General features: G+C 33.4%; 1 protein-coding gene across 3 annotated transcripts in view; it reads right to left on the bottom strand.

Moving 5' to 3' along the window:
• Positions 1–26,887, bottom strand: part of LOC119073523 — a 73,613-nt gene that overhangs the window by 2,713 nt on the left and 44,013 nt on the right. For all 3 annotated transcript variants that reach the window (XM_037179058.1, XM_037179059.1, XM_037179060.1), the window contains 4 exons: positions 24,090–24,222; positions 13,206–13,274; positions 161–213; positions 9–78 (listed from right to left, as the gene is read on the bottom strand). In XM_037179058.1, the coding sequence (XP_037034953.1) occupies positions 9–78; positions 161–213; positions 13,206–13,274; positions 24,090–24,222 (325 nt within the window). The remainder of the gene's footprint in view (positions 1–8; positions 79–160; positions 214–13,205; positions 13,275–24,089; positions 24,223–26,887) is intronic.

Below are 26,887 nucleotides of genomic sequence, written 5' to 3'. Positions count from 1 at the left end.
TTTCGAACCTGTAAAGATTTATGGTCTCGGCTCACTTGCATTGCCTTTCGTTCCTTAGATCTAATAACCTTTTGCATGCTGAAAATACAATGGTGGTCGGTCATTAATCATTTGGTGTGAAGGGAAGAAAAAATGCCGTAAATAAATAGGAAATACATACTTTTCTAATTGCTCCTTCAGATCTTTCTCCAGCGTTGGTGACCCACATTGACTCTGAAACGAAAACAAAGCAAAAAGATTATAATCCGTCACATTGTCTGACTAAAATAGGGCGAAAAATGAATTCATGGACAAATATCCCACAAAAAAAAACGTTTACCAATAAATCACCCAATTTATTGAGAATGTTTTTCCTGCTAGCTACCTATCATCCCACCATCCCACCATTGTCAATATATAAATGAGTTCAATAGAAACGATTGACAACAGCAACTGTTCATTGTGTTAGATATTATTAAGCTTTGTGTTACGTTCAACGTTCAACGTTCAACGGTTGGACAACGGCAGTCACAGAGAACGGACGTGTTTATGCGTTGCTCTCTAAAAGTGTTTCTTTTGTGTGGCTGTGTGTGAATTCATTTTCGATTTTGTCTAATTTCTGTGCCAACTTTTACGGCTTTGGTGTTTTTATTTTGCTGTAATGTTTAAATGGTGAAATTATTTTAAAGGTTTTATTAACGAAGTCAAAGTGTTGTTCTCGTAGGTCATTTTCTCTTTGATCAATAAAGTCGTTCTCGCCTCATTGTGCGATATCAACAATTGTGTTATTTCCTTTGTTATTTAACATGTGCTTCGTGGCGTCGGTTTACGGATTAACAATCGACTCTACCAGAAGCTAATGCTAAATTACGTGCTCGATTAATGTACGAAAATGACACATTGCCGTATGGCATCTGGCAGTCAATTTTAGTGCAGGTAAGGTACAAACGCTTCGGGTTCTCATTTGACACCCCAAAACCACATAGCAAATTTTTACAAATTTGCTGTGGTACAATCCCAAGATACAGAAACTATCTTGTACTCCAAAATGACCGCGAGGTTTAACAGATCTATTGATTGATACGTTGTATGGATGTCAAGGGATATGACGAAATACGAATCATTCAAACGCTACAACCTGCAACGCCAGAACGAGTTCAGTCACATGGTGGCATGGCGATTTATACGAAGAGGCAACTCATGGCCTATGGTGATTAGACACTTGCTATTACCTAAAACTAATAGCCGTAACCGTAACAAAGTCGGAAATATCAAAAAACCCAACATTCGCTTTCTCCATAAAAGAAACCATATCGACATAATGTCAATAGTAGAAAGAGCTACAACATGACAATGTTGATAGCGCCATCTTTGGGAAAATGTACAGGTCAATTAGTGATGGTTGTGGTATTCGCATACCACCCACGGCTTGGAGAATTCACAACGTATGGGACGTTAACACACGGTCGATTTGTGAACAATCTAAGTCGGGAGAGATATGATGTAAAATCACAGTCCATATGATCAAGAGACTTGTACAATAGCACAACAGGCCCATCTGAGGCTTAGGTGCTGGGCTTACACCCTCCCATCTAATCTAATCTAATCTAATCTAATCTACGTTCAACGTATACATTCACCAAAAACATCACTACACTGGGAGGAGAATATGAGAATCAACAAAAATCCTGCTCTTAACTTCAAAAGACAGTTGGTCGTCAAACTGCCAGATATATATAGCCAGACGCCTATACAAATTGAAGAAGTAATCAAATGAATTGAATAAGCCATAAAATCGTTCGTTTATATATCTCCAATATTTTTGATTAAATAATATAGGACCAATAGTCGGTGGTAAAAGTATAGAAGACGAGTGTATAATCTAACCTAATATTTTGTATATAAATGCAGAGAAAGCTTAAATTTCAAAGAAATATAAATCGCGTGATCCAGACGTTACGTTTTCCGTACATGGCATATTATAACTCAGCCGAAATTGATAACGGCGACGACGACGTTATTATATTAAAGTTAATTTTGAATGAGCTAATATAGGCGGAAACGTACTCGTATTCTTGGCGATTACTAACGCCCCCGTTGATGGGTTGAAGAAAAGAAATATTTTTTTTTCTGTTTCTTTATGGTTATGGTTCCAAACAGTGAAAGGAAAATCAATAAGTCACTTCACAAATTATGTTCCGAGTTTGTTTTTGTGAAGATTTTTCGCATATTTGTATACATGAACGAAAGCATACATATCAATTTATGTGAGGAGCGGAGGGTCTTTTTTCCTTCTATCTTTTGTCTGCATTCATTTTTTTACTCTTTTTTTTCTCGCACGCTAAGCTTTGATCCGTTGTGTGATTTGTCGTCTTCACAATGTAGAAGGAAAAGTTTGTGCTCTTATTTTCACTTTTATACTGGTTTGTGTCATAAATGAAAGTTTCTGTCGTTTTTTTGATGAAGAAAATTGATATATATAAGAGTTGAAGAATAAGGACGGAAGATTTATTTAAATTGCAATTCTGTTAAATTGAATCCGAGACAATGAAAACGGTGCAAATAATGGAATTTAAAATTGTCTGGCAAGGAATTAAAGCAGTATACTGAGCTGTACAGAAAAACTCTTACGTCTTCATTACGGGAAAAAAATTCAATTTTAAGATATCCGTTTTCAAGCACAACCTTTTAACTTTTGCAACTCTTTGATGTTATGATTTAGAGCAATTTGTTTTTAAAAAGTTCTTTTTCCTTCATATAATTATGTAGTCACTTGAGTTTCTGGAAATAGAAGTGAGTAAGGAATCCGGTGCACGGTGGGGTTGAACAAAACTTAAATAGAGTCAAGACACCACCTCTGATTTTTCTTCATGTTATTATTGAGGGACTCGAGTCCTATAAAGTACCACATTCAGTTCGCGGATCTATCCAGCCGTTTCAGAGAACCGGCACTCATGGCCGTGCGGGACCTATTTAAAGCAATTCTTACATTAATTACGTGTATCTGGAGTCGGTTAAAACTGATTTCCACATATTTTTGGAGTAATTTCCTCTAACGGCTAGCGAAATTAGCTTCAACCGACTCCAGATACACGTAGTTAATGTAAGAATTGCTTTAAATAACTTAAACCACTTATTTATGAAGATTGGATAACAATTCCACTCATCCTAACGGAATGTCGTAACAGATACTTGTTGGGAGGCTGGTATATGGCAAGTATGGTATCGTATGGTAAAGCTTAGACTGCAACTGCAGGCTGATCACGCATTATTGTTTTATTGCTGACAGGATCAACCTGTGTATTACAGAGGAGTCCAAATTTCGCTGAGGATGGTGAAAATATTTTTTTCAAATATTGTACAATTCAGACAAATTTTGTGAAATCCATTCTCGGCGTTGAAAAGAGCATGGAATCCTCTACCAATATCGTCATTCAAATAGTTTCAATCTCTCTTCATCTTGGACAAACCACGATTTAAAAATGTCGAAATTTCGACTTTAGCTGGCTGTGGCTACGTGGTCAGGTTGTCGAGGGAAGCCATTTTAACACGAATTAGGTTAGAATTAGTCCCTCTGTCCGTTGCGATACCAATCTGTATTCAAATTGACTCGTCGGTCCCGCACGGCCATGAGTGTCGGTTCTCTGAAACGGCTGGACAGATCCGCGAACTGAATGTGGTTCCTTATAGGACTCGAGTCCCTCAATAAGAACATGAAGAAAAATTAGAGGTGGTGTCGCACTCTATTTAAGTTTTGTTCAACCCCACCGTGCGTGAGGAATGGTTTGGTTTCAATTATAGCATAGTAGCACAGAAAACAAAATCCTAGAAACTATGCGTTTGAGAATTTTGGGTTCGCATGCCAAGGTACCATTTTTAATGAGTTGACAGTTTCGTATTAGCAGCTACGCGTCATTCATGAGTTATGTTATGTAGGAAATGGTCGATACAAAATTTGAAAACAAAGCATGAAAATCTCGATGCAAAAATGGTGGGGTAAAGATAAATTCTTTTAAAAACCCCTTCAAATTGACAATCTTGTCTGTAGCAGCACGACTCTCTACTTATGTCGCCACAAACACTTGCAGAATCAAATGTAAATGACTGTTATTTGTCACACTTATTACTGTGTATCATTGATGTTCGATGTCATACAGTTAACATTTATGCTAAACGTTCGTAACAATGAATGGAAAAGATTACTCAAAAACCTCTTCACATCTTCCCATTGCGCGTAATAAACAAAACCAAAAATATTAAATTGTATAAAACCCGACCCCTCTTCCAATATGTTTTCTGCACTTAACCACTTCAGCCTATTTTTTTACTATATGCCACACTGTCGCCAAGAAAATCTATTTCGCCATAAAAATCATTTTTTAAAAATTATTTTCGCAACACATCACCCTCCACAAAAAACGGCGTCCTTAAGCTATTACGAAATGTATATATGTGTGACACATGAAATTTTCCCCAAAAAAAATTGAGGAAAAACCGCTCTGCTGTTCAGCCGAAACAATTGAATTTAATTCACCATATTCAACAGTGGCGGCAACAACGTACGCCAACCCTTCAAAATGATTCAAAACAATTTCAAACAAAAAGGGCATTAGTTTTGGGATTTTAGATTTTTGACAAGTTGTCAAATGGAATAACAATACGTGCAGAATCCAAATTGGCTTGTTTTTCTATATGGAGTGAAACCATTGAAGGGTACAACAATAATTATATAAAATGGCTTTTAGTCTGATGGAGTATATATCACATATGTATATAATGTGCTTGTGCAAACGATTTGCATTATGAGCAAATCAATCATGTTCCTAGCTCCTTGCCAAATCAGAGGAGCCGAATCAACTAAATCAAATATTGAATTACCGTATTTTCGCTATTTATTTGCATCGATCAAGCTGAAATCCGTTGTAGACAGTTGGTTCTATGTACAAAAGAAATCAACCATAGCAAACAACCCATTATCAACTTCCTTGGTGAACAAACACTCCTTCTACTTTTCCTTTCAATTATAAGGTGTTTTCTCGTCACATCGTTAATTAAACGGGTATGAATGTACGTACATATATACACAATTCGATGTTCTACAGGCGTAAAGTTAAGCTGAACAAACTACGATGTATAAATTCATTGAATGGAAATTCAATTGTTTAACTTGCCACTTAAAATCAGAAACAAAGTTATGCGACGTATAAATCAAGACAATTGTTTACATCTCAGTTTTGTGCCGAGTATTTAGCCGGTTGGAAATTGTATGATTACATCAAACACTGACGTCGATTTAACATGTATGAACGGAATATTTATTTCATTTTTTGTGTGTAGCGTGAATTCAACGCTTGGAGCAATGAACTTAAACTAGCAATGTTTCATATTTCAACCCCAAAATATTTTTCATAGAATTTTTATGACGATATGGGGCCGTGGGGGTTACTTTCGCTTTTTTTTTCTTCTTTTAATACACTTTGAACACTAAAAACCACTTTTAACGACACGGAATACTTTTATGTTATGAAAACGAAACACTTTTTTTTCCATAAACAATCGAAGAACTGTGCACTCATAGACCACCGGCTTGATACTGTGAGTTAAATTTCTTGCAATGTACATTTGGCTGTACTATTGGCAGTCACAGAGTCAGTCATGTACATACAAGCACGAGGGTGAATTATACGTGTGTATATATAGACAAACGAATACAAATTTTCATATTACGAAACGAAATGGAGTATCTTCTACGGCACAATAATAGGGCTCGAGTTATAGGGTGATTTTTATGATGCTGTTTTTGATAGCAACCAAAATGTATACGAGCAAAATAGATGCAACGGTGGTGGGAGCGACACACAGCGAACACCTTGTTATATAAATTTTGTTTACCAAAAGACATGGGTTGTGCATACACAGTTACACATGGCGAAGGGGTGAAAAGCGACAATTTATATTTGGTTAGGTGGTAAATTTGATAAAACTTTGTTTATTGAATAATTGATAAGTGAGCATTTAATCTTCAGACGATGGATGCAGTGCATTGACGACTGTCATTGACATAGTTTCGGAAGAAAATGGATTGTAAATTAATTTCATTACTCGATTGAGCAAGATTTTGTGTACGTCTATCAGGTTTACTATACCGTACCTTATAAGTCACAAACCCCTAACATCCTATGTACAATCAATCAATCATTAGTTGTTTGTTGTTACAGTCTTTACTCGGAGATTTTTTTCCGATTTGACTAACCATGTTTATGTACTTGTACATACATATACCGCTACTGATGAAAATATGAAGGAAAAAAATTCTACGAATCTGTTAGGGTGGTCTGAACCAGATAGATTTCATTTTAATCAACATCCATATGCATAGTATATTGCAAACATACATATTACCCGTAACATCGACCCTAACATACTGACATAAAACATTTTCCATGCACGTACATAGTTTAGTTACCCTCATTTATTACCAGTTTTATGAACTTCCGTTTTAAATTAAATAAACAATATCGCAGTTAAAAAAATTTTGTTTACAAAATACGCTTTGCTCTCATGAGTCACACACGAGTTAGGGGTAAGAGTAATTAATGCAACTCGCATGGTTGTAGTTTGCATTTTTTTTGATGATTTTAAGACGGAGGAAACGAACTCGCTTAAAGGTATTCCTTTCAGAAATGGCTAGTAATCTGTCGTTGACAACACCGACAAAAGTAAGCGAAAAGCCCTAGCCGGTGTCTTCTTATATAGTAAAATTTATGATAAAACAAATGAAGTAAAAGATTTTCTAGCCAACACGAGACGTTACTTCTCAATCAAAAAAAACTAACTTATTATTGCATATAAATACGCTTGCCGTTTCTACAAGGTAACAACCGATCCTGTGACAGGATTTTTTTTCTTCGATAGTAAGTTAAACATTGCCGCCATGAAAAATAGTCTTTACCGAGGAGTCAATGTTAGTTTTAAGTCCGTTGTTCTAAAATGTTATTTTGTCGAGTGGACACGTTATAGCACGATCCGAAGAAAATTCAACGCTAGTCGGTGGTTCAAAATTTTTATTTTGACGAGTTACACGTTATAGCCCTATCCGAAGGGGAAGCTAGTTTTTTCACTCGTCGGACGTAATTTACTAGCATTGACTCCTCGGTCAATGCGAAAATGCGAACACAAAATAGTAGATTACTGTACCAGTGAAGGAATTTGATATCTCGTATCCAGATGAGTAAGAGTATCCGAGGGCGTCACATTCCCTCACTAGTAAAGTAAATGACATTTACCGAAGAGAAGCACGAAAATACTTTTGATTAGAAGTGAGTCCATGTATCAGGTTGATACAAAGCTATCGTTTCTCAGAGGAATCAAATGCCTGACTTTAGCTATTTAATAAAACAGTCCGCCACTGCTTTCAATTACCAGTTGCAATACGCCGTAAATGTATCGTCATAACGACCAGCTTTAAATATGAAATTATGATTGATGAAAGGGTCTTCTTATGTGTGAAGATATAATTAACCAACCATTTTCAGTTGAGTCTAAATTTCAATAAAACTTTCTTCAGTAGTATAACATAATTATCCCTTCACGCTTTGTTTTCCAACCGCACTCACACACCAAATCTGAATACTTTTCATCCTTGCACATAATTCAAATTGATCCTCGCCAATTAATTATTTCTAATCCTAATGTAGTTAAAGCCCATAGGACGTCTATTCATGTGTGTACATTGTATACATTTTGATGAACATATTAAACCTCTTCATGAATGAATCACATATAATTTCCGCTTAATCTTCCCCGCTTGTGAACGTATAAACCAGCGTATTACATTGCTACAAATCCTCATCTGCCCCAAATAATATGCACTTATGAAATATTAACACGACTATTTAATTAAAGGGGTTGGCATTCATATCCTCTTTCAAAATTTTACATTACGTAATTACTTCATCACTGCAAACTAAAACACATTATATAATAACATCAATACTTAAAATACCCCGATTAAGTATTATATACACAGACTAGATTCTGCACAGTAAATATTTGTGTTTATGAATGCAGGCAAAAGTTCCGTCTATTTTCTTAAAGTTGCGCTATTAAAATTATGACGAAACATTCGGTCTTGTGTACACTTTTAGTATGTTGATATGCTGAAGCTTATTCATGCAGATAGATGTGTGACAATGGCCTTAATCAAAATTTTATGTGGCCTCTATTCAGGTTTGAGACTGATTTCAGTATAGGTGTATCGAGGGTGAATTTTTGGCCAAGTCATTTCCTCTCTGTTGTGTAATCTGTGTGGATGGATATATATACACCTATAAAGCGATTGTATGTATACAATACATATTATTATCGTTGTGCACGTTAGCAACCCCCCTTTTTCGGGTATGTTGTTTGGAGTCATTTTACAAATTTCGGTGATAAATAAATGGTTTGCATATATCACTAGTTTATGCGTTTGGGGAGTATTTGAATTTTTTTTTATATATTACACGTAGAACAGAGGGGAAACATTACTTTTGGGGTTGATCTGTTAGAAGGTTGAAGGAAAGTTTTAAGATAATGAGAATATGCTTCAATCTATACGAAACGTTCCAAAAATATGGCTGAAGGAAGGTATAATAAATTTGATTTTTTTAAATTTTGGAATCTCCTTTTTTTGAGAGGTGTCATGAGAAAAATTATCATAATCCATTTAAGCCCACACTTCTGCGGTAAGTTATAACAAGGGAACGTAAAATATTGTAAATTTCTGTTTGTCTTCTAATTTGATTTGGTTCGTCGTCGTATGCTCCTTGTTTCAAGCAATTAAGTTCATTAGGAATTGTTTACGGGGAAACATGTTAACAATGTCATTATCTGAAATTTGATTCAATGCCTTCAATACATTAACATGACGTTCGTGTTAGTTAGATATATGTTCGTTGGGGGCATGTCTACTTAAGATTCATAAGTATAGAACAGCAAATCTCTTTCTGCAAAGGCATTTTATTAAATCCACTAAAATTTTGAATCCCTACCTTCTTCAGCTTTAAGCTTTGTTTATTCAGATTATTTGATCTGTTCAGCTAAGCTGCTAGGCTGAGCTAAAACTAATTATTCTGTTTGATACAAGCCAACAACCTGAAATGACAATGCCTAGCCACCCACAACTCAAACGCCTGCAATTAGTTCGACTACCGAATCTAGTGTAACAATGAAAGCTCTCACATCTGTTATCGATAAGTGATAATCTATTCAAAATGTTTCAATCAAACGAAGTACTAGATCCGATATCCAAACTGTTAATATGCTTGTCGTTGGCGAAATGTTATTTAATACGGTCATATTTCTTCACTGTCAAATGATATTGTTAATAAAACGAGCAATAAAACTTTTCTGGTCAAAATCTCTTAATTCCATCGGCGTATTTATTACTGTACCGTACGGGCAATCAATAAATTTCCTCTGTTCAAAGAATGAAAGAAATTCATTAGGTGTTATAGGCAACCGAACATGGCAAACTGTTCTCAAAATTATTTATTATTTCAATAACCATATTTTCAGTTTGGCAAACCCCTTTTTCATTTCCATGGTTCAGTAGAAAAGAAAATGTTTTTGTACCGTTGATGGTGTCGCAATAAACATATCGGAACAAGTGTTAAAATATAAGAGAACATAGCGAACAGCATGCGTTTTATGGGTTCATTTAGAAAGGTTGATCGAAATGCGAAGAGAAATTTTTGTTTGAAGTGTTTTTGTAACGTCGATTTAAGTGGATGTAGCTAATTTCCAATAGACACAGAAATAAAACACAACGAATTAGATGAAACCATGTGGATTTATCTATAATTGCAATCATTAAGGTTGAACATTTACACGTATCACACACCCTCTTTATATCTGACGGTGTATCTAATAGAATAGAATTCAAATTAATATAACGAAAACGTCACGTCAAGCGGAATTAGTTCACATGTATTTAAGATTTGCATTTCAAAACGAATTTTAAATACCCGATCGAATTGGAAACGGTGTAGGGAGGTGACGCTCGTTCACAGACATTGGAATATTGATTGTATAGTTGTGCAACAAACTTAATGCATGAATACTTGATTTAATTTTAGGGATTAGTCTACATTAATTTTTGCTAAACTTTTAGGAACCCCATGTTAGAGAGCAACTGAATCAGATCAGTGTGATGTCTAAATTCACACCGGGCATTTCGTCGTGGGTATATGCAACAAAAGGTATGCGTGATTGCCTCAAAATTGTGTAAATTTTTGATTAAATTAGATATGCAGATTCCGGATAATCTAAATTAAGTAAATTATGCGATTTGTTTCAAAAAAATGAAACTTCTGGGTATATATCATCCCTTCATGGCAATGATGGTTTTGTTCAATCGGTTTTACAAATTTTAATAAATGAAATTTGAATAATTTTTACGATATGCAAATTTCATTTACTAAATCAATAGAACGGTGCGTGCAAAGTTGTATTTAACCGAATTATGTCGAACATCAACGCAGACAACAAACGAAGGGTATACAAATGTAAAATGAAAGCATATGTGAGCAATTTAAGTTTTATGTGATTTGTTGCGGGAAAATATAATATTAAGCTGTCGCCTTTCGGTACGGTATAACAGTTTAACCAAAAATAACCACATATGTAAACACCGGAAAAAGAGTTCCATTTTCCACATTTCGAGTAGATAATGGCACCCTTCTTATACACACTGCTCATCATATCATATGTACTGTATACTACATAGTGATAGAACATGTGAAACGAAAGAACTATCAACCACTTTGTTGGAAAACATTGCATGACCGTAAAATACTCCAGGGTGTAATTGTGGTGGTTGTTTATCCGTCTCTGTCTGTTACTCGCTGCTAAGAAGATAAAAGTACGATTTAACTTACACATATCTAAGACAGGCTTTTAAAACGGATATTTCCGGAAAAGTTTTCCGTTCTCTGGTTCGTGCCAAAGATTTCTTCTTTCGTATGTAGTATATACGGAGAGGAGAGGTGATTGTGAAAAGTTTTTTTTTGGGATATTTTACTTACTCACCAAACGCATGCATTGGCATAGACATTGAATATAAATGTCGCTTTAATGCTGATTTAGTAAATAATTGAATAGAAATCCAATAAAAAATATCATTTCTGAGATTTTCTTCTTAGTAAGTGTAGGGCGAAGTTTCTGGGAAAATTCTATTACGGTGTTGGTTTTCCTTTGGGGGCTGGATGGTGTAAAAAAAAACTTTGGGAAAAAAATGTTTCTAATTTATAGAATTATTTATGCACTTAAGCAGAAGCGACGATAATCGTTTCAATTAGGATCGAAATATGTTCTTGATGCAGTACTTTTAAGAGGTGAAAAATAATGAAAATGGCAAATTCTTATCTCGTGGATTGGATTACGGAAATTCGTAAAATTAAGTGGAATGAATTAGATACCAGCAGAAGTTTAATTAAATTTAAAACAATGCTACCCACCTTGATAGTTCGGTTGTATAAGTTTCACCAAACTAATTTCGGGGTTGTAATCAAATTTATGTGAGCAAAACTGTCGTAAATTTGTTCCAAAACTAAAGTTGTTAACATGTCATCACATTTAAGTGTAGTGCAATGTGTTGCATGAGGTAAATACTTTTTACGAGGTGTTGTTTGAATTTATTGAAATACGACCGCATATTTGCAGCTGTATGTATGGACATTAATAAACGTTTTAGAAACTTATAGTCTAATCATATGCTACCGACAACAAATCGTATGCGACAGAGGTGTGGATAGAAGATCTTGTACCAAATATATTTGAACACTAAAAGTAGAAGCAGAAGACGAAGAAGTACTAGATTTCAAACATACTGTTGTACGCTTGTTGGATAACAACAACTTTTGAAAAATAAAATGAAAATTCCCGTGCTTCGTTGTCATATAAAAATTATTGTCTTTTTGACAAAAATGGAACCAAATCGTCACCTGTAGAGTCAATAGAAATTTCAGCCTCAACACAATCGAAATGACACCATTTCATGTAACATCACACAGAATTCAACCGAAAATAAAACTCTCGATCATTTATCATGTTCTCAATTCAGTAAACCCATCGTACAACAATCAATCTTGCCCGCAGCTAGACATAGAATTTATCAATCTTTATAGAAAGAAAACTCGACTCGAGATATCGTATTATATATACGAAAGTAACTCGAAACATTTCAATTTATTAAATAAGAAGACCGGCTACGGCTTCACATACATAGAAGCGAATAGATATGAAAAAGAAAAATCTCCATCCAATAACATAAACCAGCCTGCATGCGCAAAAATATATATCCATTTCCCGCACAATATCAAGCCACGATTTACATCTTAATTGTATGTATCAAATGGCATATTGTAATCTTTTATATCTGAAAATTACATACAAATTCTGGATCACCGTTTAAATAATAGTGTGCAGCAGAAGTTGTACACAGTCGCCATGTACGTAGAAGAATGTAATAGCAATAAAATTATTTAGTAAAAAAGACTTAAGAGATCGCAAAAGTATATGTAATCATAGTAGAGGCTGAGCTAGTTGCATACGGTAATCAGTGTACTGAACAGACTTCAAAAAATTGTATATCTACAATGGAATAAAATGTGGTAAAAATAAAGAAAATCGTGAGATCGCAAGCTATCATTTTCCCATATCCATTCTTTTTTTTCGCTAGAGTTGTAATGTATGGTACAACAATTGTAACAAATGTATACGCAAAATTGTATGCAAATTCTCCAGTGAACAGTAGATGAATGTAACACAAGAAAAACTACTTAGAAAAGGGTAAAACAATGCGGCATTATAGCATTTATAATTGGTGCTTAAGGAAATGAATCTGGAGATTTAGCTGGATATTTTTCCCAGGCACATTTTTCACAAATTTATAAAATTCCAGACGAAATGAATTCTCTCAAACAAATGGCTCAACAAAATGCAAACAAATATATCAGCTTTTAATCGCATCTTAAGAACTTCAGTTAAAAAACCGAAAATTGCAATAAAATGTTGTTGTGGTACGTAAATAAATTCCCATCCCATCCGATTCCAACTGAGATATATATTTTGCAGTTTGTTTTTTTTAGTCGAAAATTTACTGGAAGAATTTTGTAGGTTTTTTCAGTTTTGTTCTTTTTGCATTTTATAAATAACGAAGGTAGAAAACATAATTTTATACTCACTTTGTCAACTCGTTCGTGTAACCGTCCTAATGCATCTTCCAATTCGGCTATGCGGGCTTCCAAAACCTCCTGAAACGATAAGAAAATTTCATTTTCAAAAATGGCATTTTTTACAGAATTTTTATCTTAAATTCGTTGTGGGTTCAAAGGTTTTTCCGTATTGATATGGGATAGCACCGGAAAGCCTTTTTATGTGTGAGGGCCAGACAAAAAAAGAGCGTAAAGCAGCGAAGTTGTCTTTCAACTTCTCAGACGATTATCACTTTCATTATTTTAAAATAAGTAAATCCAACCTGCATTCACCATCCACAATTCAAAGATCAGATATAGAAATGATCAAAAGTTAGACACTAAAGTTTAAATCTCTAATGTGTTTTGCAGCCCTAACTATAACTTAGAGTCTACCATACACAAATCAAAATTCAAGTGAACTTTGCGGAAAACAAGTACACTCACTCGAAGTATTACCGTGAAGAATTATTTATTACAAGTGGAAACATATTATAACTTCAATGCAAAGAGCTGAAATTGTAGAATGGAATTAGGTGAGATTAGTTTTACCACAAAGTTTTGTAACTCCCCCCCTTACACCATTATGTATGCATCATCACTTAGGTATAATGAAGGGCCTTTATGCTAACAAGTAGAATTCAATCAATACAGCTATGTGTTTGTCCAACCGTGAAGAAGCGTGAAGATACCTAATATAGGATATAACTTTCAAATCATTTGGGAGTCATGTCGTTGAGTTCAGTAAAATGTTGATTAAAAAATTGAATATTTCTGCAGATCAAAGTGGGGGTTAATGTGTGTGGGTTTTAAAATTTTAATTAGTGAGACTTCGAATGTTAATCCGCATTTTCAGAGATTTTCAAATTGGAAAACGCACAATGGTTGGTTATAAGCCAAGAGAAAGTTAACCTTAAAGTGGTCAATGGGTACCTTAAAAAGCAGATGGTTGACATAGCGGTACAATGGCAATAAAAATGATAATTTTTTAAATGTTATTTACCTAGCTCTCCCCCAATTTCTTAACTCGACTGGGTTAATTGAAGTGAATTGAATTTCTTTTCCTACATAATGTCTTAACGGCCTGGTACTTTCATTTTCATTCAAACTTTCGATTATCGCAAAAATACGGTAAAATTAAATGTGGCTAAAGCCCTTTAACATAACAGAAATTGAATACCAGAAAAAGGTGGGTTATAAATGGAACGAAAAGGGAAAAAAGTAAAATCATAAAAATTCGTGCACACATATTTGGCCATGTACAAGTACAACCACACCTTGTACAGATATAGATATAAATGGAAATGTAAAATAGGAAATTTAATTAACATTATATCCCGAAAAAAACACGGGAAAACCCGGTACTTATCAATTTAACAGTCTTCACTTTCAAACAGTTTTAAAATAATTTTTATGCCTGAAAAGACGGAGAAAAATCTAATTATTTCTTTTTGGATACCCAACCAAAACTCGATGTACAATATTTTCCTTCTACCGATATGCTTTCCTTTTGTAACAATATAAAAATGTCATGAAGCAGGGCGATACTTTTCATTTGATTCATGTTGTAATCTTGTTCTCTTCTGAATGACTAGCTACAATCCTACAAATAGTACATGTAACATAGCTTAAAACATAAACTGAAAGTTTGGAGTTCTATGTTCAAAGTATCTATTCGTAGATATTGCTGCTACGTCTCATGTATATCTGTGTATATCACTAATACAAGGCAAATTAATGCTCCCCTCGGTTATGTTTGCGTACAATTCATGTTGAGGTTGACATTTTACAAAAGTTACACATAAATATCTCCTCTTGAAGATCTACCATTTATTTCCGTTGCTGTATGTTTGCCTTATGATATTCCATCTTCTTTTTGATGAAGGATAATAATGTTTGTGTGGAGTATATATACGAAAGTGTTTTATTTTATGTGCTTTTTTCCAAGTTGGTTTCTAATAGAATGAATTTTCGGCGGCTTCTTATGATGATAACCAATGCTATACATATATATTAGCGCTAGTAATTACATTAAAAGTGTTTTCAATTTGCAGACACATTTCTTTGGAGTTGTTGTATTCGTAGGGAGATAGGTATACAATAAATTAGTCGCATTAAAACAAACAAGCATTTATTGATCGGCTCATTTAGTTTGCAAAGCAACGTAGTATTTATATTCAGAAAGAAGCAATATTAACGAATGTTCGTACAGTTGGTTCACGAAAGTTTGCATCCAAGGTGAAACTACGCGAGAACACTGTGTCCGGTGTTCCACCTACTTCATTATTGGCGTCTGTTGGTGCATCTATTGGTTGGCCTTCTATTTCGTTCTATTGGACACCAATAGCAAATAGCACCTGTCCCAGTATTTGCTTGCATAGTTTCCCCCTCTGGTTGCATAGACAATATCATCTTTTAGTCTTGCAGATTGTAATTATATAACAGGCGGCACGCGAATTATTATCGAATCTATTACTTCCATCTATCAAAGCATTTTTAATCTGTTGATTTCAAATCTTGTACTTCAAATTTTTTTAACATGTCTTTTAATATATAAAGGAGAATATTACCCAGAACTTGTCATTATTTTTGTTGTCGTTATCAATAACAGATGATGTAACAGGTTAGTTTTCGCAATATTTTCATTGGTAAAAAATGTAACTTAACCATACCACCTGCGAGATATTCATGCAACAACAAAATTTAATAAAGTTAGGTGGAATTTGGTTGCTACATTTTTTATATAAACAAGACAAAATTCCATAACAAAATGCTGCATTTCACGACATCATCATTTTGTCTGCATTTTTTAATACATAGACGCACAGTCGAGAATGTTTGATCAAAAGATTCTCGAATATTTGTCGAATAAATTACATCATCCATATCACCACAAACATCTTTAAAAACATGGAAAAAAGCAAAAACGAAAATAAACCATCACAGATCAGTCAATTCAATTAAGTCGAATTAGCAAAGTTTTAAAACTAATTCGAATAACTTGTCATTAATGGCATGCGCGGCAACGTGCATTCACAAGATCACTAATTTAATGCTCACAAAGCCCCGCTTGTTGTTGTTCTTATATTTTTTTTTTTAGTTTGATGTGTTCAAAAGCAATACCCCAAGAGGCTATTTAACATAATGAGAAAACAAAATAATATGTTGCATCGAGATGCTTAAATAATATTTTTAATTTGACAGGTGTTTTTGGATTTCCGATTATGATGACAAGTTAAATTAAATTGTTTTTTTTTTTTGAAATACGTTGAACAGAGAATATTATATCGGTATCGTTTAATATGTTCACTTGTCTATTTTATGGATGTTTTCTAGATTCCAACAAAATAAATAAATAAAAATTTCAGTTTCACTTTTTGATTCTTTTATTTCTTCTTTTCCACTGTATTTTCTATGTGGGATGAATAATTCGGGCTTATGTAACGTCGCGACGGATGTTTGCCATCACGCTTCGCCGATTCGATATTGTCGGCGTCAAAGGGTAAAGCGCTTTGTGTTTTTTGTATTCATAATTAGAAAATATACAGGGGGAAAACGGTTCGAAGCATCGGAATGAATATAACACGAATGACATTTGTTGGTTTGATATTTTGTGGTTTTCCTCCGTATATTCCGGTCGTTGTGTATGCGGTTCTCATAGAATTCAGATCTGATATGTAATTTCACTTGTGGAATGTGTTACGTATCGTAATAAGGTATATATACCGATGGGGAATCGTACACATTGTTTGGTGTTAGTTTTGTTGTTTTCTCGAGAACTCCATCGAAACCATACAATTTTGTTATTTAATATTGTGTTGATAGACGAGACGTTGGAATTATTTAACACGCAAGAAGAAGTAGAAAAAACTCACATCAAAGAGATGTATCAGGAATGAATACTCGATAGAGAAATTTATAGAAAATTTTAAGCGGGAAAAAGTAAACACACGAAGGCACAATTGTTAATCATAATTTCCGTCATTTTTCCAAGAATTTATTTGAAACTCCATGAATTTGTTTTAACTGGATGTGTAATCATAAAGCGAGCAACGAGTAAAAATCGGATGAATTACTTCTTGCTGAAACAAAGATGAGATAAGGAAACTTAAAATTCTGGAACGACGACAGTAAAGTTAGTGGAGGAGAATGAATTCACATGTAATTAGCTCAGAATTACCATTTTATATGAATTTACAATTTATAATTACAACAGAACAACAACAAAATTGTGCAATATAATTTGAAGTTGAATGTCGATTAACCGACCAAAAACTTATAATTAAATAAATAATACAAATGCATCTACCACACACTACAGCAGTTCAACGAACGTGAATGTTTCAAAATACCATAAAGTTGATTTTTATGCAACTCATTCCTTATTAAATACCTTCAATTACTGTTACATTATATCATTCCCTGCCAGACATCCCGAACATTTCTATAGAACAGGTTCATTTCTTTCACCAAATGAATATAAACGACATATCCGTTGCACCTGCCATTCTACCGAGATCACTGAATCGTGTCTTTCAATTATGCATTTTATGCGGGCACTTTTTTCACATTTACATTGCATTCGTACACAGGAGGGAAAAAAAGTGCAATCGAAGATAAGTATCGGATCTCTTTTTTTAATGCAACTCTGACAATGCAATTTTCGTTTCATTGGCTCGCCATTCGAAACGCGTGTTTATTTGATCATCAATATTTATTGTGCTGTTTTCAATAAATGTATGCGCATAAAATGCCACATAGAAATGAAAAATGAAAATTTTCAAAAATTTGAAATTGAAATTAACATGTACCACGGTCATGATGTGGTATGTCTGGCCATAAATAAAAGGGTGCTCCGGACGAATGTGCATAGCGAAATTGGTCAATATTGATGTGAATTTTATGCAATCACATTTGTGGTTTTTTGCGCATAGTTCCGCAAAACTTTACCAGAATTGTTTCGAGAATAAACACAGACGAAATATAATTCGAATGGATTTTTTTGTCGGTTTGTTTTTTTGTTAAGTGAACTCTTAAAATGAATTCAATGGAATTATATACTTTTCTAGCTTGAGTGACACAAAATATCGCTATGGGATTTCAAAACAAAATTGTCATGGAACTTACAAAGAGTTCTCGTTTCGGTATAAATGTTAAACGAAAAAGTTGCAATTGCTTCTTCGTCGTTATTAGATTCTGAATTGAAACAACTCGTTGCACAAAATGGTTTTTTTTTCGTCTCTCTTTTAGTTTAATTTCTACGAAACAGAAAAGTTTACCGTGCATTTGCATTTAACAAAGGTTCTAATTTCAGTATTGATAAGTTCATTGCTTCACCGGTGTGTACGCTCTTGTTTGTAATTTAAATTACAAGGTCTACACAAATATTGTTCATCGGAATAGAAAACAACAGGATGCGGTTTTGTTCGAAAAGACCAAAATAATTGAAAATTGAATTTTCATCCGCTGAAATGTAATTTTCGTTTAACATCGCATCGTTGTTATACCCTGCCAGTGAAACTAATTTTTTTTTCTACTTTAACAATTAATTGATTTTACTATAACCATAAAATTTGATATGGAAGTGAAACGAACGAATAACTATGTGTAGCAGGTACAATACGATTCCCGATAAGCATTATATTATTTACCTGTGTGCAACGGGCAATACAAACAATGTGCTTCGATTTTAATTAAATTTTGCCGCCACTCCGTGTGAATTTTTATTCTCGTTCACATAAAACCTGTTCGGTTTACTTTTATGATTTCGTTTTACGGATATTTACGGATATTAATTTGATACACACTCACACACATTTTCATTAGATTAAATAAAATTAATTTTGGTTGGATAAATGACTGTATGATTTATGGACAGGAACTACACACAGTGGTGTATAATATACTATTCGGTGTATATGTGTATCGAAAATTATACATTTATTGATACGGAAAATGATTTTTTTTATTATTCGGATGAAAAGCAATAAATTCATTTAAAACTCAAAACTGAAAATTGATTATTCATGCCGTAGATTATCAATTAAATTAATTCGAGAACATCTGCATTTTAGCGGGCCACAGTTAAATTAATTATGCGATGGTATTGAAAGCCGTGAAAAGCGTTTTATACTCTTGTACATACAATCAAAACGGCAAGGTATACGCGTGAAATCACATGTAACATTTCGGTTCGGAAACATGTACATTCCTGATTTGATTGTACAGAACGTTTGGTAATATATCTTCAATGTATACGCAAATGCTTCAGCGCGTAAATTTTGTAGCCATGTTCAGTTTCTCGGGATTGTTTTGATTGCTCACGACTTTGCAGGTATGTCACGTTGTCGTCGTACGGCTAAGTTATTTACACCCTTACTACATTGCATCGTACAGAAAGCGAATTGTTTTTCAATTTGATTCAAAGCGAACAACGGAATAGATTCAGACCTTGAATGACAAAAACGTTCGTTCAAATTATTTCTTTTAAATCAATGCAAAGTGTTTTCCATAAATTCCTAGCAGTTTTTGCGAAACTAGCGATAAGAAACAAGTTTATGAAACGGACGTTTTTTTTTGTCAGTCCAAAAACAGCGTCTTTCAAATTTGAACATACCCATTTCTGTTTTTGTTTTAACATTTTCAGTTCTTGTTTTGTACAAGCTGATGAACTCTCTCGCACTTATCGAACATGAAATCTAATATTCGAACAAAAATTATTGAGAGAAAAAAAACCATCCAGACACCGAAAAAGCAAATCAATTAATATTATGTGAGTGGCGTAAAATTTATTGCTGATGATGAGAATTGATACGTTTATCTAATGAATGTTAATTTATTGACTTCTATTGCTTATTGGTGAAACGTTGTATAACGTAAATAAATCCGATGGAAATCATTGCCATGCTTCATATTTGCAGATTTACCATTCATTGTATCAAATTTTCCTCTTACTGAACATTATTCGCTTGGATGTAAAGTCTACAAGTTTTACAGCGAACCCTTTTTTGCTGAACGATATATTCGCTCAATGTATGGGAGAAAGTAACTTAAAGTTAAAACCGGCTTATGGTACTACCATTATCCTTTATTTCTGTCAATATTGGAGACGAAGATTTTCGAGAATTCACATTTCGCATATGGAAACGTAATATTGAACCATTTCTTTAGATGGTATTATGACAAGGGGATCATTTGAGGAACTAAATCCCTTTTTTTCCTATTTCTAAATCGATTTGGGAAAAAGATTTCATCGAATGATTGAATATAAACTGGGAAAATGATTTTGGTTTTGTCTCTCTTTTTTTATAGATGAAGTAAAAGAAGTTGTAAAATTTTGTTAGATTAAAGGTGCATTACATTGCGTGTGTGACTGATATATACCGGGCTTATGAGAAATCTGTTTTTGTCGATGTCAGTCATTAGTTTTCCAGAAAAAAACTTCACGAACTGATAGTTGTGAAACCATGTAACATTACACTAATGTTTCAGTGATATTGTAATTTTCAACCAATTTTAAATATTACGTAAGTTGCATTGAACTGAATACCCAGATACTCTTTTGGTTATTTTGTCGATAATGAGATTATGAAATATTACAAAAAAAAGATGGGAGAGCGAAAAGTGTTGAATTGATTCATTTGGTCTGTGTGTAATGTTTAATTGCCTTTTCAATTCATTCGAAGGTCTACATTTTGAGCACTTTTTCCGACGAAAAGAAAACGCCAAGTCAATTTAAATTTAAATCGAATTCCCTTTCGAAGGTCAGTCAAGTCTTATGACAACGACAAAATGAATCTAACTTCTTGTCTAACTTACAAATGACGAACAAACGAATCATTTAGTTCCACTTGACTAATTAAAAGAAAACCGAATCTATTTCTTCCTACAAACGCACTTAGCTGTGCATAATTTGATAGTTTTTTGTTTTGTTTCTTAAAGGCATGGTCGACTGATTAAACATATGTTTCTGCTTTGTAAACATACAGCCGAGCATTCAACTTTTTTTCTACTACTATACCCAGAGCTTGATTCAAAGTTATAGAGAAAAAAAAAGACTTAGAGCCACGATCGTTTTTACACACAACGCATAACCAAGTCCCTTCATTATCATTAAATTTTGTTGTTAAAATTTGTAGTTTGAATTTGTTTTCTCACGAATTTATTTATTGTAATAGAATGTGATTAGCATAATTTTCAACACATTTGAAAAGAGTCGTTTTTATGTACACGTCAATTTACTGTAATATTCCCGATAGAATAATTTGTCGGTAAAATTTTTTAATTTTATTATCCACCATATACGTTGTTGTACAAATTGTTAATGTACAAATTAAACTGGTTGGTTAATTTTATGCTTCTTTTTCATATTCAAGATAAGGTTGCAGAGATAGAATAATCACACAAAAGGGTTTTGACGTGATTTAAGAGCATTGAATACGAATTTATTGACATCGATAGGAAATCGATGAATAAGTATTTTTAACACAAAGAGTTGCAATGATTACTGTGTCGCATAGATGTGTAAAAAATTGAAAAACTTTTAAAACTACTTATAACTACTAACAGGAAATTAAAAAGGCCTGCAACATATAGAGCGGTTTTTTTCGTAATTCCGGATATATCGTTTGAATTACTTCGTGTGAATAAATCTTTTTCATTGCCAAGTTTTCGCTTGCATTCGTTTCCATTTGTATATGAGTCTGATTTCAGCCAGCATTCGTATGGCAGCTTATACACAAACCGACTTCCTTTTTTGCGAGGAAATAATTGAATTTTTTTATGTGTAAAAACAGGAAACATTGTGTCCCATCGCAATCGCGATACTACAAATCGTCACAAACGTGACAAAAAATTTCAGACACGCTCTCTTCGTTATTCTTAGGGCTCCCATTCCAGTCTATTCATCGCTTTAAATGTTAATGTGGGGTAGGTATATTCAGATTCTGAATGGTTATAACCTCACCATCATTAAATTTGTTACGCATTTTGTTTGAAGTATCACTTAGTGTTCTTTTACTTCATTTGTTAAACCATTCACCGTAGGCCATCGCTTATTTTTGTCGTTACTGTCGATAAGAGATGATTAGATGAAAGGCTAAAATCGATAGATAATTTTACTTTAACGTAAAGGATATAAAACAGTACGTTACTCAGCCATTTTACCAAAATACATTAAAACTTTCTTTATCGCTCGATTGCAGAAGGGCCTACGAAACAATCATTTCGGACTCGTCCAATCTCGTGCAATATATAACGTGTAATTTCCAAATTTTTTACACTTGGTCCTTAAAACAAGTTATACGAGCTAAGAGCATTCCGACGAAAAGACTTTACTGTTACTTATGATGAAAATTTTTATTGCAAATAAAAAATTATGGCAACTTTAAGACTTACGGTGAGTACATATAGCTGCAGTATATCTGTATATGTCTCTATAGGATATAAATATGCTGAAAAATGCTGTAAAAAGATTCCTTCTGGTTTTACTAAAGCAGAATTTCTACTTTTTAAAAAATTCGGGCGAACAATCTCTATGGCTGTAAGATCTGAACATTTGTAACGCAAAGAAAAACTTAGTTTTTCCTTTCATATCACTCGATATATATTTCTTTAGCTCAGTCGGAAACGCTGTTTGTTATTTCTGGGTCCCAGGTGGAGGAATGTCTGAACATTCCCAGTACAATCATCAGTGTACGTTTTTTAAAGTTTCAAGTTTTTTCTTCACTATATACCACAAACAATGTGGAAAATGTTTCTTAATAAATCGTACTTTTTTGTCTCTCTCAGTAAATCGTTCGACTGATTAATTGTTCTTCGTACAGACCTGTCTTCCAATTCATTACTCTTCCGTTATACGCTGACTTAACCTGTTTCAGCCCATAACGTAAATAAACTAAACTCCCATAGTAAGGCATTTGGCTGCTGTCTATGGGAACAATGTTTACTGAGGAGAAACTTGCATTATGAAATGAAATTGGCGAAAAGTAATCAAATTGCAGATGTCTGCGAAATAAACGAATCTTCGAAGAGTTTTTTTTAGATAAACGAAAAATGTATATCTAAGACCTGAGACATTAAAAACAGTAGATTTCTTCATTGTTCATGTTTCAGTTCGGCTTAACTTGAATAAATTCGTGTTTCAAATCCCATTTAACATTTAATGAACACATTGATAAACGTAGACCAAGGATTATGAGATAATAAGACGTTGAGAAACGCGCATTATTGATTTCAATTTATTTATCGCGTTTATCATCTGAACGATTCTTTCAATTTCTATTTCGATATTGTAACGTTACAACAGAACGTAATAATTCTGTTGCATTGAATTTTCAATACGGTAGATAAATCGAAAACGAATGAGATGGGATTAATGTAACGTATAGCCAGCCACAAAATGTACACGAATTTTTCGATCTCTATCTGGAAATCACATTGATGATACACAATAAAAATTGTAGTTTCTGTAATGTTGCATCGTTGTATATCAAAGATTACAACTAAGCAGACCATCACGAAATCAATCTGGGTCGTTGAATAAGGTAGATTAAATTGTGGATGAGGATTGAATGAAATCAATCAACCGTGTGGATTTACTTCAAAGTTTTTTTTTTCAATTTTAATTTTTCCATATTTTTAAATCTTTTATTGGGACCTTACGAGGAGGGACTGTATTCTACTGAAAAGTTTCTTAATTTACGAAAGAAAAAGGAAAAATTCAACCGAAATTAATTAAACAATGATCATAATAAATCAAATGACTTAACCCTAATTTAGGTTCTTTTTCTAATGAATTATGGTTTCGCCTTATGTTTTATATAAAAAAAAATGGAATGGAATAGACTTTATAAAATGTAAACATTTTTCTTTTACCTTATCTTTTGCCGATTCAAATGTTTTTGCTGGAGCTAATGATATTTTGCCTTTTTGAATTTCGATAAATCTTGGTGGAGCCATATCATGCAGTTCTTCTTTTTCTATGTCTGATAAATCAGTAGTTACAGCTCTGAAAAAGAAAAAGAAAAAAACTTTGTTAATGACCCAAATTTCAAAATCCGGTAGGATGCCACTGCAGGCATAAATTGACGGCAAAGTTTCGTTCTAGAAACCTTCAACACAACTCGTCGAAAAACTTTTTTATTTTAACAAAAATCCATGATTTAATGTGTGCTAGAACGAACAAAACGTACAGTCAATTAAATGAAGTGTGTAGATGACACAGATTTTCGTAACACAACTTCTGATTTAAGCGTTCGATTGACATAAATATTAGTCTTTCATAACGTTGTCTATAGTCAGTCCCCAGAAGCACAAACACCACAACGAACATTATCTAAAATTAATCATCAAACAAAAATATGATATTCCTTCACATAAAAACAATTCGAAATTAATTCGCTTACTTCCGCTTGAATTAATTTCCAACATTTTTGACGATTTATCAAACACGATATATGAGCCAGTTTTTCCTCATCTTTCTATCATCTACTTAATACCAACAACCACAAAGCTTTCGAATTGCCATACCCACAAGCGTGCAGCTAATATTACACTTTCCAGCTATACTCTACAGTGTACAGCGATGGAGTAAAGGAAAAACAAAAGTATCACGTCAAAAATAACATTAAATAATGGGAAAGAGAATCTCTGACATATCTTTTCACAACATCAATCTTTAACGTTTTCCTATTTCTTTTTCCTTGTGTGCCCGAAAACAACGTATAAGTGTAAGAAAAACAGCGCGTCGTTCATATATATATTTTCGTTTATACATCAGTTTTCTTTGTGAGTGTGTGTGTGGAAGGAAAATGCAATTTTGGGAAAAGATTTCCATCAATGATGATGATGATGCGATGAGTTATTAGTGTCGTTTTCTCTACTCAGCTCTTTTTTTATGGTATCGAATATGGATGTGTGCTGGTAGAGTTAATGTATGTTATAAGTTGCTTTAATTATGCATGCATGAATTCAGCTTGTAAGGCTTCCATCTGGGCGTCATCAAATTATAAACAAATTTCAGTTTGGTTTGGATACTTTGGGAACATGATATTGTGTATCCGTACAAAGTCCTTAATTTGGTTTCAATTTTGTTGCGAAAATCATTTCATAAACGAAAAGAAATTACTTAATGACGCGACCACGATAATTATTGACTTTAATGTTTTCAACTGATTGTTGAACATGATAAATGAGAGTGCTTCGCTGATTTGTCGTCTAAAAAAAACACGCATTAAGTGTGATTTAAGAGAAACGGGAAGCCGTTTTAATTCTGTAACAACAGATCTGTTCCAATTTCAATTCGTTTCATTCATAAATATTTTTGAAACCTTTGACCTTAAAATGTTCGTACTAAAGTCGTCGGTATGTAAAGCAAAAAATTATTTCTTTTTCTGCTTGCCATGCAAATTAGACACAATGCATTTCATTTATGAATTTAAATTTTTTTTATGTAAAAATTAAATTTAAAATTCAAATTCGAACATTTTCGAACCCGTGTTACAACTACACAACTAAGTGAAAACAAAAACAACAGATCATTTGAATAATTATACTAATTTGTGAATGTTTAACGTTGTGTTGTTTATTATTTAAATAAAACATTTTTTCTTATTTATTTATGTCATAACACCCTGTGTCATAACTCATTCGTAAATTAATTATAAATTGAAACGATTGTTTCCCGGCAGATAATCTAATTTAAAAACTTGTAAAGACGAAATGAACATGCAGATTTATGATTTAGCTATATGTGGAGTTAACACACAGACTTTCACGAAGTTCATCGTCAATATGACTGAATTAAGGAAATTAGAAATTTAACGATGAACTTGAAAAAGAAGGGACTTTCTTTAGAAAAGTTTTCGATTATCATGTCGTCATGCTTGGGAAGGAACCTTTTAATTTACAGCCTCTAAATGGTAAAAGTGAATGGAAAAGGAAGAATGGAAAGGTTATGATACCGTTGTGAGGAAAACAAATTTTGTTATTCGATGAAATTTTACCAGTGGTATTTAGAAGGGTTGTAAAAAAATCAGGGAAACCCTTACATCAAATTGATTAGTCTAATTTTCATGATTTTATAAGCTTCAATAGCATGGCGACAATTTTCAGATCGAATGAAATTAATCAACCAACCGACGCACTTTCAAAATCCGATTTACAAAATTTTAATATTTTCGTGCGTCAAATATTTGATAAATTTAAGTCAACTCTCCGAGTGTGTTGAAATCAAATCTAATAAATGTATAACGAAACATTGTTGAGTGAAACATACTTATTTCGTTGAATATTACTCGAAAAATAACATTTTTGGTAAAAGCCTTCATACAGTTACCATGAAGCTATTACAACGTTAGCGAGTGTTTGCTGTATGTAAATATTAAAGACTTTATTTTCATAATAATGACAAATTAAGGCTGAACGTTGTATAGTTGTGGTGCTACAGTGGAATACTTAACTTAAATTTCTTCCGCAACATTAAATCCTTCCCTTCCCAGAGTTTTGTTGTTAAAACTTCTGACTTCAACACAACCATTGAAAACACTTATACACAAAAAGGTCATAACATTGAAGCAATATCGAAAACTGAACATTTTATTGTAATGAAGTTAATTTTATCTTAAAATAAATAGGTCGAACAGGAATACCAAATGATACTATTATACGGCCAG

Source organism: Bradysia coprophila, unplaced genomic scaffold (genome assembly GCF_014529535.1).
Source record: "Bradysia coprophila strain Holo2 unplaced genomic scaffold, BU_Bcop_v1 contig_138, whole genome shotgun sequence".
Taxonomy (NCBI): Eukaryota; Metazoa; Arthropoda; class Insecta; order Diptera; family Sciaridae; genus Bradysia; species Bradysia coprophila.
The sequence above is the reverse complement of the archived record's forward strand: the minus strand, read 5'-3'. Positions and strand labels throughout refer to the sequence as shown.